Here is a 13,718-nt window from a genome sequence, read left to right as displayed (position 1 = left end):
GGGATGGCCGGGATTCCTGCATCATGATTCATTCATACTTTCTTCTGCCTGCGCCACATCCATATCCACATCTTGTATACCGAATACAAGTAGGACATTCATTGACTAGGAAACAATCGTTCGATCAATTCATATCTGTCGATGACATCCTACTCACCTGTTCCCCTCGATACAACCTTGCCCTGACCACCGCCCACTCCCCCTCGATCCCTACGGCCACCCTCCGTCCTCACGCTCTTGTCGCCACCCGCTCTGCGGCACGGAAACTAGAGACCAACGCCCACGCCTTCCCGGCCTCTCACGAATCACCTCTTTCGCCCACAGCCGCGGCTTGCGACGCCTGCGCACTTGGCCTGCCTAGGTGCGAGCTTGTGTCTCTCGCTTATTCCCCGGCCCTTGGCCCTCCAGTGCTCGGTATTGGGCGATTAAGTCTCTGGGATTCGTCGAGGATCACTTGACCCTGCAACAATTTGTACCTTGCTCTAAGCGGGAGCGGGGTTTTACAACGCGGTGCTTGTTGATCAGTAATAATGATGTGGTACGCAATAGATTCAAAACGACCTGCCATAGCTACAAGTGGCAATTGTTGCGTGTCTCTGGCAGCCAATGTGCGTCAAACCATCTTGTCCCAGCCACCCGCTCCAGATCCGGATTTGAACACAAACCATCATCCCCTCCCAAGGGAAATGCTCCGATGATTGGGTCTAGACGCTGTTCTTCTCGTATCGCACATCACATCAGCCCTCCCAATATTTGCTTTCCACAAGAAGTTTAAACCACCGAGTGCCGGGCACTCAGCCTTCCCGGTCAATATGTAACTTTGCTTCCTTTGCGATATCCGCCTTCCTCCTCGACATCGTCGTCCAGTGCATTCATCTCTTCTTCCCTTTCATTCAACCCATGGAACAGGATCCAAATCAGGCATCCAGCGCAGAAGCTCGCAATGCAAAGTCCCACAAACATCCACAGGATGGCAGGGTCATAAGCCACTGGCGTCAGTGCCTCTCCTAGCGCGGAACCAAACGCATTGGTAAGGAGGTAGATGGATTGCACAAAAGACTTCATGCTCGGGGGAGCCTTTGTGTATGCGTACTCCAGACCTGTCACTGAGGCGAAGATTTCGGAGATACCGATGAGCATATACTGTGTCGGAGTGTCAGCCTCTGAACGCCGGTAACCAATGCGCGATCTGCTTCTCCACTTACAGCTGGGGCTTGGATCGCAATGTGCACATTGTTGCCCTCAGCGACGCCATCGACAAGCGACGCGTCGCACAGTGGCTGCTTATAACACGGTCCGGAGCTGTGGCGTCCCGTCAGCAAGAAAATCTGTCGCCGTTCCCATCACTTACCTGTAAATTAGGTGCTGCACAATTGCGGCGTACATCATGGCAAGGGATGCGATCCAGAATCCCAAGACAATTCGATTGATCGGTGGGAAAGGGATGTGCATCTTTCTCAAAAGAGGGTAGACGAATCTATCCAAGATGGGCACAAAGACAATGATGGAGATCTACAGGCAGACTCGTGAGCATTCTCGTTTTCTGAGAAGGAAGGTTCTCCTCCCAGAGCTGCGTACTCACCGGATCAAAATTCTGCATCAAGTCGTTGGGAATTCCATGTCCTCGCATCTGACCGGCCTGGGTGACAAAGTTGCCACTGAATTGTCCGTAGACACACCAGTCTAAGCGTGTAGCATCAGCATGTTTTCCTCCTTTGCTCGATGTGCAAATCGAATTCTCAATCTTTACTTTCCAAGGGTGAGCTTACAGATTGGATAGATGACAAAGACTCGGCAGGCGACCAGCGCTCTCTTCAACTCTTCGATGAAATGGTCGTTCCACGGGACCGTCTTGTGAATGCCTCTTTCCGCCATCCAGCTCGGCTTCGGCGCGTTTTGGTCCCGGTGCTTGATCATGAGCCAAACTGCCTTGAACGCGTCCGTGATGATGGACCCCTGGGGTGGCCGGACGACGTAGATGTTGCGCCCCATGATGAGAACCGCGGTGCCGGCGCAGAACATGCAGAAGCAGAGCAAGTACGCGGACCAGAAGCCGACGTCGCGTTCCATGTACGGCGTCGCCAGGAGAGACAAGGCACCGATGTTGATGCAGGTGTAAAAGATCATGTAGATCCGCTGGATGGTCACGGCTGGGTCGATGATGATTCGCTCGCCTTTCGGGGTCGTCGACATCTTTCTTGCGTCAGTATTCTCCTTTTCGCCCACTTATGACCATTGGGTGCTCGGCTACTTACGACCATTCTCCTGCGCTTATACTGGTCCGCAATCAACGGGGCAACATTCGACTTGATCCCTCCAGTTCCAATGCCGATAACAATGATCGCTGTGATGAACCCGCCGAGGCCGGCCCCATTCTGCAGGGAGACCGGCAATGAAGTCGTAAACAGGATCAAAAGCCCAATCAGGTAGACCACGCAGAAGTAAAGGATGGCCTTGTACTTGCCCAGGTACTGGTCGGCAACGATCGCACCCAGTATTGGTGTGACGTAGCAGAAGAAGCTGGTTTGGGGCTTAGCTACAAAATTGATAACAGGGTGGTGATGAAGGGAGGCATTTCTCACTTAAAGAAAGTAGTCAGTCCTGTTGCGCCTTGATGTCCCATTCCCAGGGCGCCTCGCCCCTGAGATCCATCAAGCGGTCGCTGGACATAGTTCTGTCAAAATATTAGCCAAATCTCCGCATCACTTGGATACGCGATGTGAGTGTCCTCACCTGGAATATACCCTGACAACCGTAGAAGGTGAAACGCTCACACAGCTCGACAAAAGCAACCAGGAAGGTGGAAAAAGGGAGGCTTTCGCCAACGTGACGCAAATGTTTCTTTTCTTGCTCGTTCGGCTCCAATCCATCTTCGGTTTGGCCAATTTCGGTATCCTCGCTCGGGGAATGTGGTCTCTCCCTGTCACCGATGAAGCCGTGCTCTTTAAGAGTTGGGAGTGCCTTTGTATCTGCCGTGAGTGGGCCCCCAGTGATGTCGTGGATGGCTTTCACAGAATCATCATCCACTTTGTGTTTCTCCCCGTGCAGTCTAGGAAGAGGTTTCGGTCAGATTGAACATGGATCAAATGAACTGGTTGGGGGATACGTACTGAGCGGCCGGAAACTCGTGTTCGGCCATCGTCTGATTTCAGGACTTTCTCGTGTGATAAGTGAGGTGCAGGTATATGCAGAGGAAGTAATGTACGAGAGAGAAAAGGATATAAAGAGATCATGAGAACGTGAAGACCCAAGGGGATTATCAGTCGCAGGGCGACAAGATGCGGAACTCGACCAAAGCGCCAACCGCACAGGGTATGTACCCCGAACATACATAGATCATCATACAACTATGCATGTACTCAACTCGCAGATCTGGACAGAGGTCGGTCATCGCGATAATGACCCTGGCCAGGAACATGAGCCGCCACAGGAGTGGTGTATGGGTGCTGAGAAATCCACCAATACCAGGCATTGCAGTTGTAAACATCTACTACCCTTCGTTGCCACGGATCGTATGTGCTCCATCCGCCAGGATGGACGATGCGATAGTCGATGCAACAGTGACCCAGTGATCGTCAAATCCCACCACGGGTCGTTGTCACGAAACGGCTCTTGGTGCGGCAAACGTCCATGCTCGTGGCATGATAGCAACAGTCAGAAAAGCTTCCCATTGCTTTACGTATACCAAGAAATTCCAAGAGATAGCAAGCGAAGCTATGAAAAGGCTTGACGGTGCAAGGCAAATAGCTGGGTGGTTGTGGTGATTTGCGGTCGTCAAGATGAACATCAAATGCCAAGCCGGATAAAAGGCACCAGCAGCCGACAATGATGTCATTGCTGGAAGACGGCTTGTGGTTGGTGCGCCGCCCTTCCAACCAAGGCGTGATTGAAACAGCCACGTGACAGGCAACAGTCCGAGGTCTCGACGTGATTACATCGACAGGTATTCGCACACAAGTACTTCAGAGGCTGTGGAACAAACACGGAGAGGGATACGACAAAGCAGTTCAATCGACTGTACAGATTTTTTCGATTGGCTACCTCAAATAAAGCCGATATTGCTTCTAACCAGTAATGCTCTGAGCATGTCTCCCCACCACCTCCTCCCACCAAAGAGGACCTCTCAACATTCCCCTGAGCCACGCCCCTTCCTTGCGCCCCAACGGTCCCTGCAGGTGAGTGTCTTCTTGGTGGTAGAAGGCGCCGTTGTTGAGTTGATTTGTGCCAAAGAGATTGATAGGTTGCAACTCGTCAAAGTGTTGGATGAGATTGCTTGCTTTGCAGCATTCTTGCCTGGAGGCTTTGAGGAACGTTTGTTGATGTTGATTGCAGAGAATGTGGAGATCGAGGTCTTCTCACGTAACGCCGTCTTGCAGAGGACCCAGAATTTAAAGCACCAGCACCAGAGGCTCAACATTTGTAAGGTTTTCTTGTTCCATGGATCTTTCTGTAGAGACTGAGGACCTTCAAGATGCCATACCGCCACCAACATCACCACTATGTCCATCCATACCTGCGTCGACAGGCTCGCTCAGACATTCTCCCACATTCTCTAGTGGAACTCCGCGCATTCAGGTGGCGCATGCCACGAGAACCAGCTATTTCGAGGCGGCGGAGTCAAACACCACGACTTTGGTGTCACGAAGTCTGACATGCAACATTCGGCCTTCTTCCACAGACTGAAATCCTCTATCAGGAGTCGGCCATTGTAATCTCTGCGATGATTTGGGATCTCCTTCTCGATGAAGTCAAAGCACTCCACGGTAAGACGACAGCACTGCTCTGGAAACACTGATGTGGCAGATCGAGAAACAATTGAATGGTTTTGAGAATTTTGAGCCGCCAACATTGTGGCTAATCGGCGTCGATGAATGTCGTTTTTGACGGTTGTTGAATTGACCTCACTGTCCAAGAACAAAATTCTCCCCTGAGATTCACTGCGTTGTTTGATCTTGGTGTTGAGATCTCTCGACCCATAATTCCCTGTCTCCGAAGGCCAATCCTTCTCACAAACAAGCGGGCTATTGCAATCCCAATCCGGATGACCCAGTGGTGTGCAAAGTTTTGGCTCCGCTAGTACAACCGAAACTTGCTGGAAGATGGCGGCAAGCGTTACCAGGATGATAAGGACAGAAACATTCGCCATGGTTGTGTTGATGAGCGAGGGCAAGCTTCTGAGGTCGCTACCAGCGTAAGTGGTGGATCAGATTTGATTTGATATCGCCAGAGCCTGGAGGCAGAATGGTTGTGGTAGTGTTCGAAATGAAGTTGTGGTGACTCGAGTCGTCTTCTTAGATAATGCCATCTTGCTGAGGACCTTGGCCCTCCTGTTGACAGGTCCTCAAGCTCAGTATTTGTAAGGTTTTCTTGGTCTGCGGAACAGTTTGCAGAGACATGGCGACAGGGGAAGATTCATATGGAATATGTTGGCACCTAGAGCAACAGCCAGTGGCCTTTGAGATCATCTCAAGCGGCGTGCAACGAAGATTGGTTGGTGAAAGTCTTCAAGAAGATTGACTTTGGGCCGGACGCGACTTGGCGTTCCGAATCCTTTGGTAACGTGAGCGGTGGTCGACAAGTATTCTCCACAGGCAGGATACTGCAGATTTTTGAGGTTGAATGACTCAGGTTGTGTTTGTTCTGCCAGTGAATACGCGGCATTTGGCACAAGGTTCCAAAAATTTTGAGGACCGTGAGACCTCTTTGCCGTCCGGAAATTGAGGAGAGATTGGGAATTGGATTCGGCTGAAATTCCACATGAGTTTGTTGGAATGTGGGTAGTGGTTGGTTGGAATTGAAGAAAGCTGTATCCTCTTACTTGAGTCTGAGTTAGGCTGGATGTGTGGTGCTCTGTAGGACTGAGAGCAGTAGTTGGAAGTGGTTGGTTGGGATTGAAGAAAGTTGTGTCCTTTGACTTGAGGCCGCGTCCGGCTGGATTTGTGGTGCTCTGTAAGACTGAGAGCAGTGGTTGATTGGGATTGTATCCTCTGGCTTTAGGTTGTGATGCTCTGTAGGATTTGGAGCAGTGGTTGGTTATGGAAGAAAGTTGTATCCTCTGACTTGAGTTTGAATTCGCTTGGGGATGCGATGCTCTGTAGGACTGAGAGCAGTGGTTGGCAGTGGTTGACAGTGATTGAAGAAAGTTTTGCATTTTCTCACTTTGGGTTGAGTTTGGCTTGAGTGCACGCTCTGTTTTGACTGAGAGCGGCGGTTGACAGAATGTGATTGAGAGACTTTGAATTTCTGAAGGACTTCAGGTTGAGTTCGGCTTGGAGTGCATGCTCTATTTGACTGAGAGCAGCGGTCGACAGAATGATGATTGTTGTGTGAACTCGTTGCCGATCCAATGTACCCAAGTCTTCAAGCTATCTCTTTCACACAGAGGGGGGGCCGGGTCTCTTTTGCCTTGGTACAACCAACCCAAGTTTCCACCGAGCGCCACGTGGAGGCAGAGACCATGCCCGGCATAAGAATACAAGATAATAATGGGACCCGGCCCTCTGTGTAATAATAATGCAAAATAAAGGCGCAACCACGCCGCCGAAAAAACAACTAGCGAGTTGGGGGCTCGCTGGAGTGAACATCACTCTGTGATATCCGTTAGCATTCCATTTGCCTTCAACAACATCAGATATGAGAATGAACTTACCCTTCCTTCTTCCTCCTCTTCTACCACCCCCGCCACCTCGGACGGCGCCGCCTCCGTCCCGGGTTCTCCTCGGGCACCTACCAGATCCAACGGCACTGGTAGGGGAGGTCTCTCCCCGGGAGGATTCTGGCTCCTCCGAGGCCGTTCTGTCTTCTGGACTATCTAAGTCCGAACTTTCTCGTTAAACAGGAAAGACAAAACGCCCACCACCAAGGACAACACCGCCAGGACAACCACCCATTGCATGGGCTTCGTCCAGGGCGAAGCCTGGGATGGGGGCGGAGTGGTCGAGGACTCGTCAGTTCGACTGTACCACCGGTTAGCTTCATATACGCGTGTTTGAAATGGTGCTGAGCGACTTGACGTACCTTGGTGCCATGATTGCTTCCCGAGGAAAGGAAAAGAAGGGAGGGTGAGGGCGCGGGGGTGCAGACAGGTATATGTACCTCGTACTGACCGCGGCCGCCGTAGACTGTGCCTGATTGAGACAGATGTAAAAGGCAGGTGCAGTTTAGATAGCCAATCAGAGGGCGTCAGTTCCAATATCCGCTACCGCTATTGTAATTTACGTACCATAGTACATATATGTCGTCACCCGCCTGTAAGATTATCACAAGTTGGCAAGAGCGTCCACCACGGAGCAAACGAACGTGGGAAGAGAAAGAACCAATACTGACAAGACTGCAAGATCATTGTAGAGAATGATGATTGATTGTCAAAACTATTTAGGCCGTGTTTGTATCATACACCGACGCATGGACGCCAGAGAATGAAATACACGTATAGCTATGCGAGCATTTTCCGCCTTCAACCAAACGCCAGTGATGCTTGCACGTCCCTCGCCTCCAGCGCCTTGCAAACAACAGGTCATTGTGTGTACAAAAGAAAATGAAAAAGGCCCAGGCTCCAATCGTTCGAGCAAATTTCCATAAGTCGGTCATAAAGCATAGACACATGAGAAAGGGTAGAATAAAACTAGCGCTGAGATCGTGTTCTTTCTAGTTTCGAGGGGCTGCCTGGGGGCTTCGGCGTAGGCTCCTCTTCGATGTTGATCATTTTGGTCGGCACGGGAGTGATGTCCATCTCGATATCTGCAAAAGTGGTCCCCGGTTTTGGAGGGAATATGACGGGAGGGGTGATCTGGCCGCTGGGCGAACGGACAGTCCCCTGCTCAGGATGTGAATGCTGCGAGAGCTCGAGTTTCTTCCGCGGCTGAATCTCTGTCAATGCACCCACACTGGGTTCCTCGGGGATTTTGAGATTCTCCATGCGCTCTTCGAGAACTTCCAGAGACCTCCGGAGACTGTCTGGCTCCGTTGACCTGTCCTCGCTCATGGAAATGACGCTTCCCCGACTATTCGTGCGCAGCATTTCAATTCCAAGTTTGGATGATGGACGGGGTGGTTTACCGAGAGGTGACCGCGCTCGCACTTGGACGTCACCCAGTTCCTCGTCTTCGTCATCTCCTTCTTCCGCTGCTCCAATGGCATGGTTCATGTTCTTCTCCAGTAGTTCTCGCTTCACTCTGACAGCCTCCGATGACTTTTGTCGCCGAGGGGTCTGAAGGCCATACCCACCAGTGTCGTCGATACAAGCGCTTGGGGGTGCAGACTCCGTATGGACAAGATGAGGATAACCAGACTGGATATAAGGCCGCTGTCCGAGGACAATATCGTCGGAAATTCCTAACCCGGCCTTTGCCCACTCATCAGTAGCGGCTCGAGAGACAATGACCGGAACGTCATCACTCTTGAAGGATTCCAGATCACTAAAAAACCCGCCACTGCCAATCGAATCTTCCCGACCTGACCCTCGGTATGATGAGTCGGGCATTGTCGGTGCCAAGCTCGAAGCAACAGAGCTGGGGCTGTCTTGAGTAGGTATAGGATCGAATCGCGTGTTGAGATGTGGGATGGTCAATGGAACTGCCATCCGGAAGTCTTTAGGTGCGGGTTTCCAGGCACAGTACTTGGCTAACATCTCCGTCAGCTTTTGGGTGGTCGGCGGTTTCTGCATGAGAGTGTCGAAGTGGTGGACTTCGGGAAGATCTTTCAGATATCCTGTAATGCAGACAATTGGAGTGCTGGTATTGGCACTCTTTGTGTCTCGAATCATGCGAGCAACGTCGACTCCGCTGATGAGGGGCAGCTTGAATTCCATAAAGATGGCATCGAATTGAATCTGGCTAATAGCAAGTCGTAGAGCATCAGGACCATTGGTTGCGGTGATCGTCCGGCAGCGCAACTTCTCAAACAGCCTCTCCATTACCATTCTGGACACCGGATGGTCCTCACAGATCAGGACATCCAGGGGTCGATAGGTAGGGCCTTCAAGAAAGTTGATCTGCGACAGTCGTCTCGAGCTCTGCCGCCGGCGTTGCACCTTGAGGAGCGCCTTCGCTTGTGCCGATTCATTGTCTGAGGACGATGGTGACACATCTCGGACGAGCAGTTGGCTCTTGCGCTTATGATGACCAGGAACAAAAGGTTCTCGCTGAGGGGCCTGTCCGTCACTTTCCTGTGAGCCGACAGTCTGTGACCTTGTGCGTCCATTGACTGTCGCAGCTCGAGGTGGAGGCATCCCTTTTGCGGGAGAGACCGAAGGCATCCGAGCAGATTTGATGGGAGATGACGTTGCCGTTGGTCCGTGTTTGACGGCGTCGTGGGGGATATCGAAAAAGCTACTTGGAGCAAGAGAACTGCTTCCTTGGGAGGAGCCAGACGTCTTTCGTCTATCATGGTGCTGCGCCGTGGAGAACTGAACCAAGAGGGGTGAGGAAGGCTGCGAAGGCCTGCTGGGGGACGAGTTGGATGTAGCCAGGCTCGATGGAGAGCCTGGCCTGTGACCCTTGCTGATGGAGAGCGCCCGCTTAACTGGCATTGGCATCATCGGACTGCCTTCAAGGGATGGTCCCGGAGATCCTAGCGCTGGACTGTTGGCGGCAGACATAGCTTGCGAATGCGCATACCCTCTAGCTTGAGCTTGCATTGCTTCTTTCCTCATCCTCTCGACTATGTCCTTGTTGGCTTTCTCCAGGACGGGCAGGTTCTTGAAAGTGAAATTGCCAAAGTCGTCGGCGATGACAGGTTCACTCAGCCTGCGATTGCGGGAATCGCGTACCAAATGGGCAGGAATATGGAGAGGCATGAGGCCACGCTTAGCAGAAGTTGCTTGCGTTCTGGCGCGGAAAAGTGCATCGTGGGGACGATTGGGATATTCCGAACCATTCGGTGTTGTACCTGCGGGTGAAATTTGGTCTTCCAGTTCTTCAGGGAAAGACGACAGGGTGGCCCCACGCGAATCAAAATACTCGGTGTCCTCTGGATGCTCCGGGTTTGGAATAAACTGAGCTTCATCTTCCAGGAGCGTTTCCCAGTGAATGTCAGCAAACCAGGGATGTGCTTGGATCTCAGCGCCACCGCTTGGGTACTTCTCGTCCTTATTTGCACCCAGCCTTTCTCTCGGGTCGAGTTGGATGAGCTTGTCAATGAGATCTCTCGCTTCTGGGCTTACTTCGACTTCATCGTCCTCGGGCCAGGCAATTCTCCGATTTAGAATATTGTCAAATACCTTCTCCGGCGTCTCGGCGTTGAAGGGTGGGAAACCATAGAGAAATTCGAACATAATACATCCCAGAGACCACCAATCACACATTTCATCCTGTACGGTGCCGTTGATGGTCTCGGGAGCAAGGTAATCCGGGGTCCCCACGAAACGACGATCACTTTCTTCAGGCTCAAACAATGGAGGAGCCAACATCTGAGAAGTCAGAGGAGCGGGTGCGGCCTGAGAAATATTACTCATCGACTGTGACAGTGGGAAGAGATCAGGAGATGCGCTACCCTGGCTGTATGCTTCTTCTTCGATTTTGCGCGGGAAAATCTGAGGAGGGGATTCAATGTCTTCCTGCACGCCGAGCTTTTTGAAAAGTTGATGGAGATCGAAGCTTGAGCCACTACCACTATCGCTCCGATAGCCGGAATTCCTCAACGATGTCTCTCGGCTTAGAGAGCTTTCTCTATTCAAGCTGAAGTAGGATGGTTGATCAAGACCTCCAGTGAAAGCAGGCGTCATGAGAGGTGTTGGCGCCGGCGAGTGGGGTCCCTGGTAGTCAAAAGAGGTGGATCGCGAGGTCGGATTCGACCCTGAACCGTTCTGAGTGAATGGCCCCTGCTTCAAAAGATCGGGGACGGCTTCATCGGGCTGCTTGAGCGCACGTTTCTGTCGACCAACAAGACCCATACGAGACAGACCAAAGTCGGTAAGCTTCAGGTGTCCTTTGGAGTCGATCAGAAGATTATCTGGTTTCAAGTCACGATGGACGATCCCTCGAGAGTGCAAATGTTCGACGCCGAGAACGACTTCAGCGATGTACTTTTTAGCCCAATCCTCACTCAGACCTCCGAGGATCTTCACGAGGGAAGCGCAATCACCTCCATTCAAGTACTCCATCACCAGATAGAGATAATCTTTGCTGGAGAATGTCCAGTACAGTTTGGCCACAAAATCGCTCTCTCCCTGCCACATCATGATGGCACGTTCGGCCTTGACATTGGTGACCTGATTCTTTGCAATCATGTCGGATTTGCGGAGTACTTTGATAGCGAAGTATTCACCCGTGATTTTCTTCTTGGCCAGATACACACTTCCAAAGGCACCTCTGCTGATCGGTTTGATAATCTCAAAATCCTTGATTGAGGGTGGTTGTGCCCGCTGTTGTGGGTGAGAGATAGAGTTCAACCTGGGTGAAGCAGGGGTCTTGAGATCTGACGAATGCATCGACGACTGTCTTCTATGCAGATTCGGAGCATTGGCGGGAGGCACAAATTCTCCAGCCGTCAACAAGGGTGACACAACAGGTGACTGGGCTATTTCTCCACTGGGGATTCTGGATTTGGTCATCCGCAATGGCGACGGAGGTGGCGGCGGGTATCTTCCTGGAGACTGCTGGCGATGAGGTGAAGCCGAATTAAGGCCATGAAGATGCATGCTTCGTCTCTTTCTGTCCCTGGATTGGGCCGTCCGACCCTGATCAGATGCAGAAGCTGGAGAGTCAGTGCGCCAATTGCCCGACAACACAGAAGGTGGTGGGAGACTACTGTCGCTGTCGTTGGCATCCTCAATGTACATTGAACGTCGGTTCGAGATGGGTTGGGGTTGAGAGATAAGATTGCTCCGGTGAGACTTTGGGGTGGGACATTCGATTGGGCTGCTAGAGCCGGTCGAAACTGCCTGTGACGACGATCGTCTTTTATCATTCCCCATGGTGATCTGGGGCAAGTCTCTAGGGTTTCGGAGGGCAGAAGCCATTGACTTTAGTCCGACGTAAGATGTGCTGCGACTGGCTTCAGGCTCAAGGTACTCGATAGGCAGGGCTTGTGGTGTCGGCTCCATATCTTCTCCAGGGTTTTCGAGAATGCCTTCCAGTGCAGCCTCGTCTTCAGACTCGCTTTCACTGGAAGACAATGCCTCACCTGCTGCAGCCCTTTCCGCCTTGATCAAAGCTTCGTTTATACATGCATCCACCTCAGCCATGTATTCTTGTCGTATGCGCTCGGAGTATTCCAAAACATTCTGATATCGGTGAACGGCCTCCACCTTGGCGCGAGCCAGTTTTTCGGTATCCGCACTTAAGGCGGCTAAGCCAGGCTCATTATCCAGGCTGCTTGGAGGTTGCCATTGAATGATTTGGGAAATTCTGGATTCCGACTGCGGAGATTGAGACTTGAAGTCATCTTCTGCCGAGCTTTTGCTGTCTTTGATCGAGGGCACATTGATCTCCATAGCTGTGTCGCACAGGTCTAGAATCAATTCCACGATGCGCACCAACGGTCGCCGGACCACAAACGAACGAGCCCGGACATGACCGGGGGCGGCCGTGGAAGGGCTTCGCGATCTCACCGGACTGGCACTATGAGATGCTGAAGCGGAAGAGACGCCAGTTGAAGAGCTTGGCGAAGGGCCAATCGGCATACCCTTGTACTCGGGGGCTGAAGGAGGGGAGTTCTCGCCGCCTGAGCCACGCCCTTGACGAACCTCAAAAGCGTCGAGCACTTTGACAATTGCGTGCCTATGTTCCGAGAGGTTTTCCTGGACCATTTGCACATCCATTTCAGCCTTGTGTTCTTGCACGCAGAGATCCGAATGCTTCTCGAACCACCATGGGACAATCGACCTCTCGCACACTCGACAGAGTATGGGAAGCGGTGGAGGGTGATTTTCGGGGTCGTTAGCCCCGAACTCTGCGAGCTCGGTGAGATATTTTGCCAGAATCTCTGCGCCGACTCCCAGGGTTTCCACGAGTGCTCGAGGCAGAGCTATTTCAATGCGGATGGGCTCCTGGGCTGGCTGTAACATCCACATGGTGTGCGACTCTCCCCCAGACGTCCTGTCGTAGACCATGATTCCCTGGCCCTCCAACTCGAGGGTTGCATTTCCACTCTCGTCAGTTTCAACATTGTCCTCGCTCGGTTCCTCGCCGTCATCTGTCGGTAGCATGGTGCCCATGTCGGAAGAAGGGCCAACCTTGACGGCAAATTTGACAAACTGGCTCTTAGAGTCATTAGACTTCAGAGCCTCGATGGCGGATGCGAAGATGTCAGGATTGTCGCTAATGAACTCGGAAATCTTGTGACCTCGAACATGCTCGAGATCAGTGCCGACAACATCGGTCCAAGAGGGGCTGACCCAACGAATATGGCCATCCAAACTGAGATCAAGAATAATGTTCCGGGTTTGTTCGGCCGCCTCTTTAAGCTCCTGGGTGCCTTCCTGGATATCCTGACTGAACGACCTCTCCATCGCATGCCGAGTCATGTCGTTGCCATAGCCCTCGGCGTTCTTGATGGCCGTGATTATCGGCGGCTCCAAGTATTGTTGTTCAGCTCCATCCTGGGCCATTACTCCTGGTACAGGAGGAACAGTCCTTGGAGGACAAGTCGTGGACGGAGGGGACAAGGACTGGGGAAAGGGCAGAGTCCTTTATGACTTTTGACCCACCATGGAGCCAAAAAGTCCCCCGTTATCTTGACATCTCTGGCGGAGTCGTCAAGATGATCCGGAGCTGTTG

General features: G+C 52.0%; 3 protein-coding genes across 3 annotated transcripts; all 3 read right to left on the bottom strand.

Moving 5' to 3' along the window:
* Positions 1-807: 807 nt before the first annotated feature.
* On the bottom strand, positions 808-3,139 carry AYO20_05307 (hypothetical protein; the record flags this gene model as incomplete). Its single annotated transcript, XM_022643601.1, has 9 exons — positions 808-1,143; positions 1,206-1,302; positions 1,352-1,512; positions 1,583-1,683; positions 1,770-2,193; positions 2,256-2,520; positions 2,583-2,674; positions 2,734-3,049; positions 3,111-3,139. 9 exons carry the CDS (start codon positions 3,137-3,139, stop codon positions 808-810), a joined length of 1,821 nt encoding a protein of 606 aa, XP_022500469.1.
* Positions 3,140-4,552: 1,413 nt separating this feature from the next.
* Positions 4,553-5,146, bottom strand: AYO20_05306 (hypothetical protein; the record flags this gene model as incomplete). Its single annotated transcript, XM_022643600.1, has 1 exon — positions 4,553-5,146. The coding sequence occupies one exon, from the start codon at positions 5,144-5,146 to the stop codon at positions 4,553-4,555; it is 594 nt and encodes a 197-aa protein (XP_022500468.1).
* A 2,478-nt stretch (positions 5,147-7,624) lies between these two features.
* Positions 7,625-13,549, bottom strand: AYO20_05305 (hypothetical protein; the record flags this gene model as incomplete). The annotated part of the gene is made up of 1 exon (XM_022643599.1): positions 7,625-13,549. The coding sequence occupies one exon, from the start codon at positions 13,547-13,549 to the stop codon at positions 7,625-7,627; it is 5,925 nt and encodes a 1,974-aa protein (XP_022500467.1).
* Positions 13,550-13,718: the final 169 nt, after the last annotated feature.

Source organism: Fonsecaea nubica, assembly GCF_001646965.1.
Source record: "Fonsecaea nubica strain CBS 269.64 chromosome Unknown Scaff30, whole genome shotgun sequence".
NCBI classification, from domain to species: Eukaryota; Fungi; Ascomycota; class Eurotiomycetes; order Chaetothyriales; family Herpotrichiellaceae; genus Fonsecaea; species Fonsecaea nubica.
Note: the sequence above shows the minus strand (reverse complement) of the source record. Positions and strands in the feature narration are given on the sequence as shown.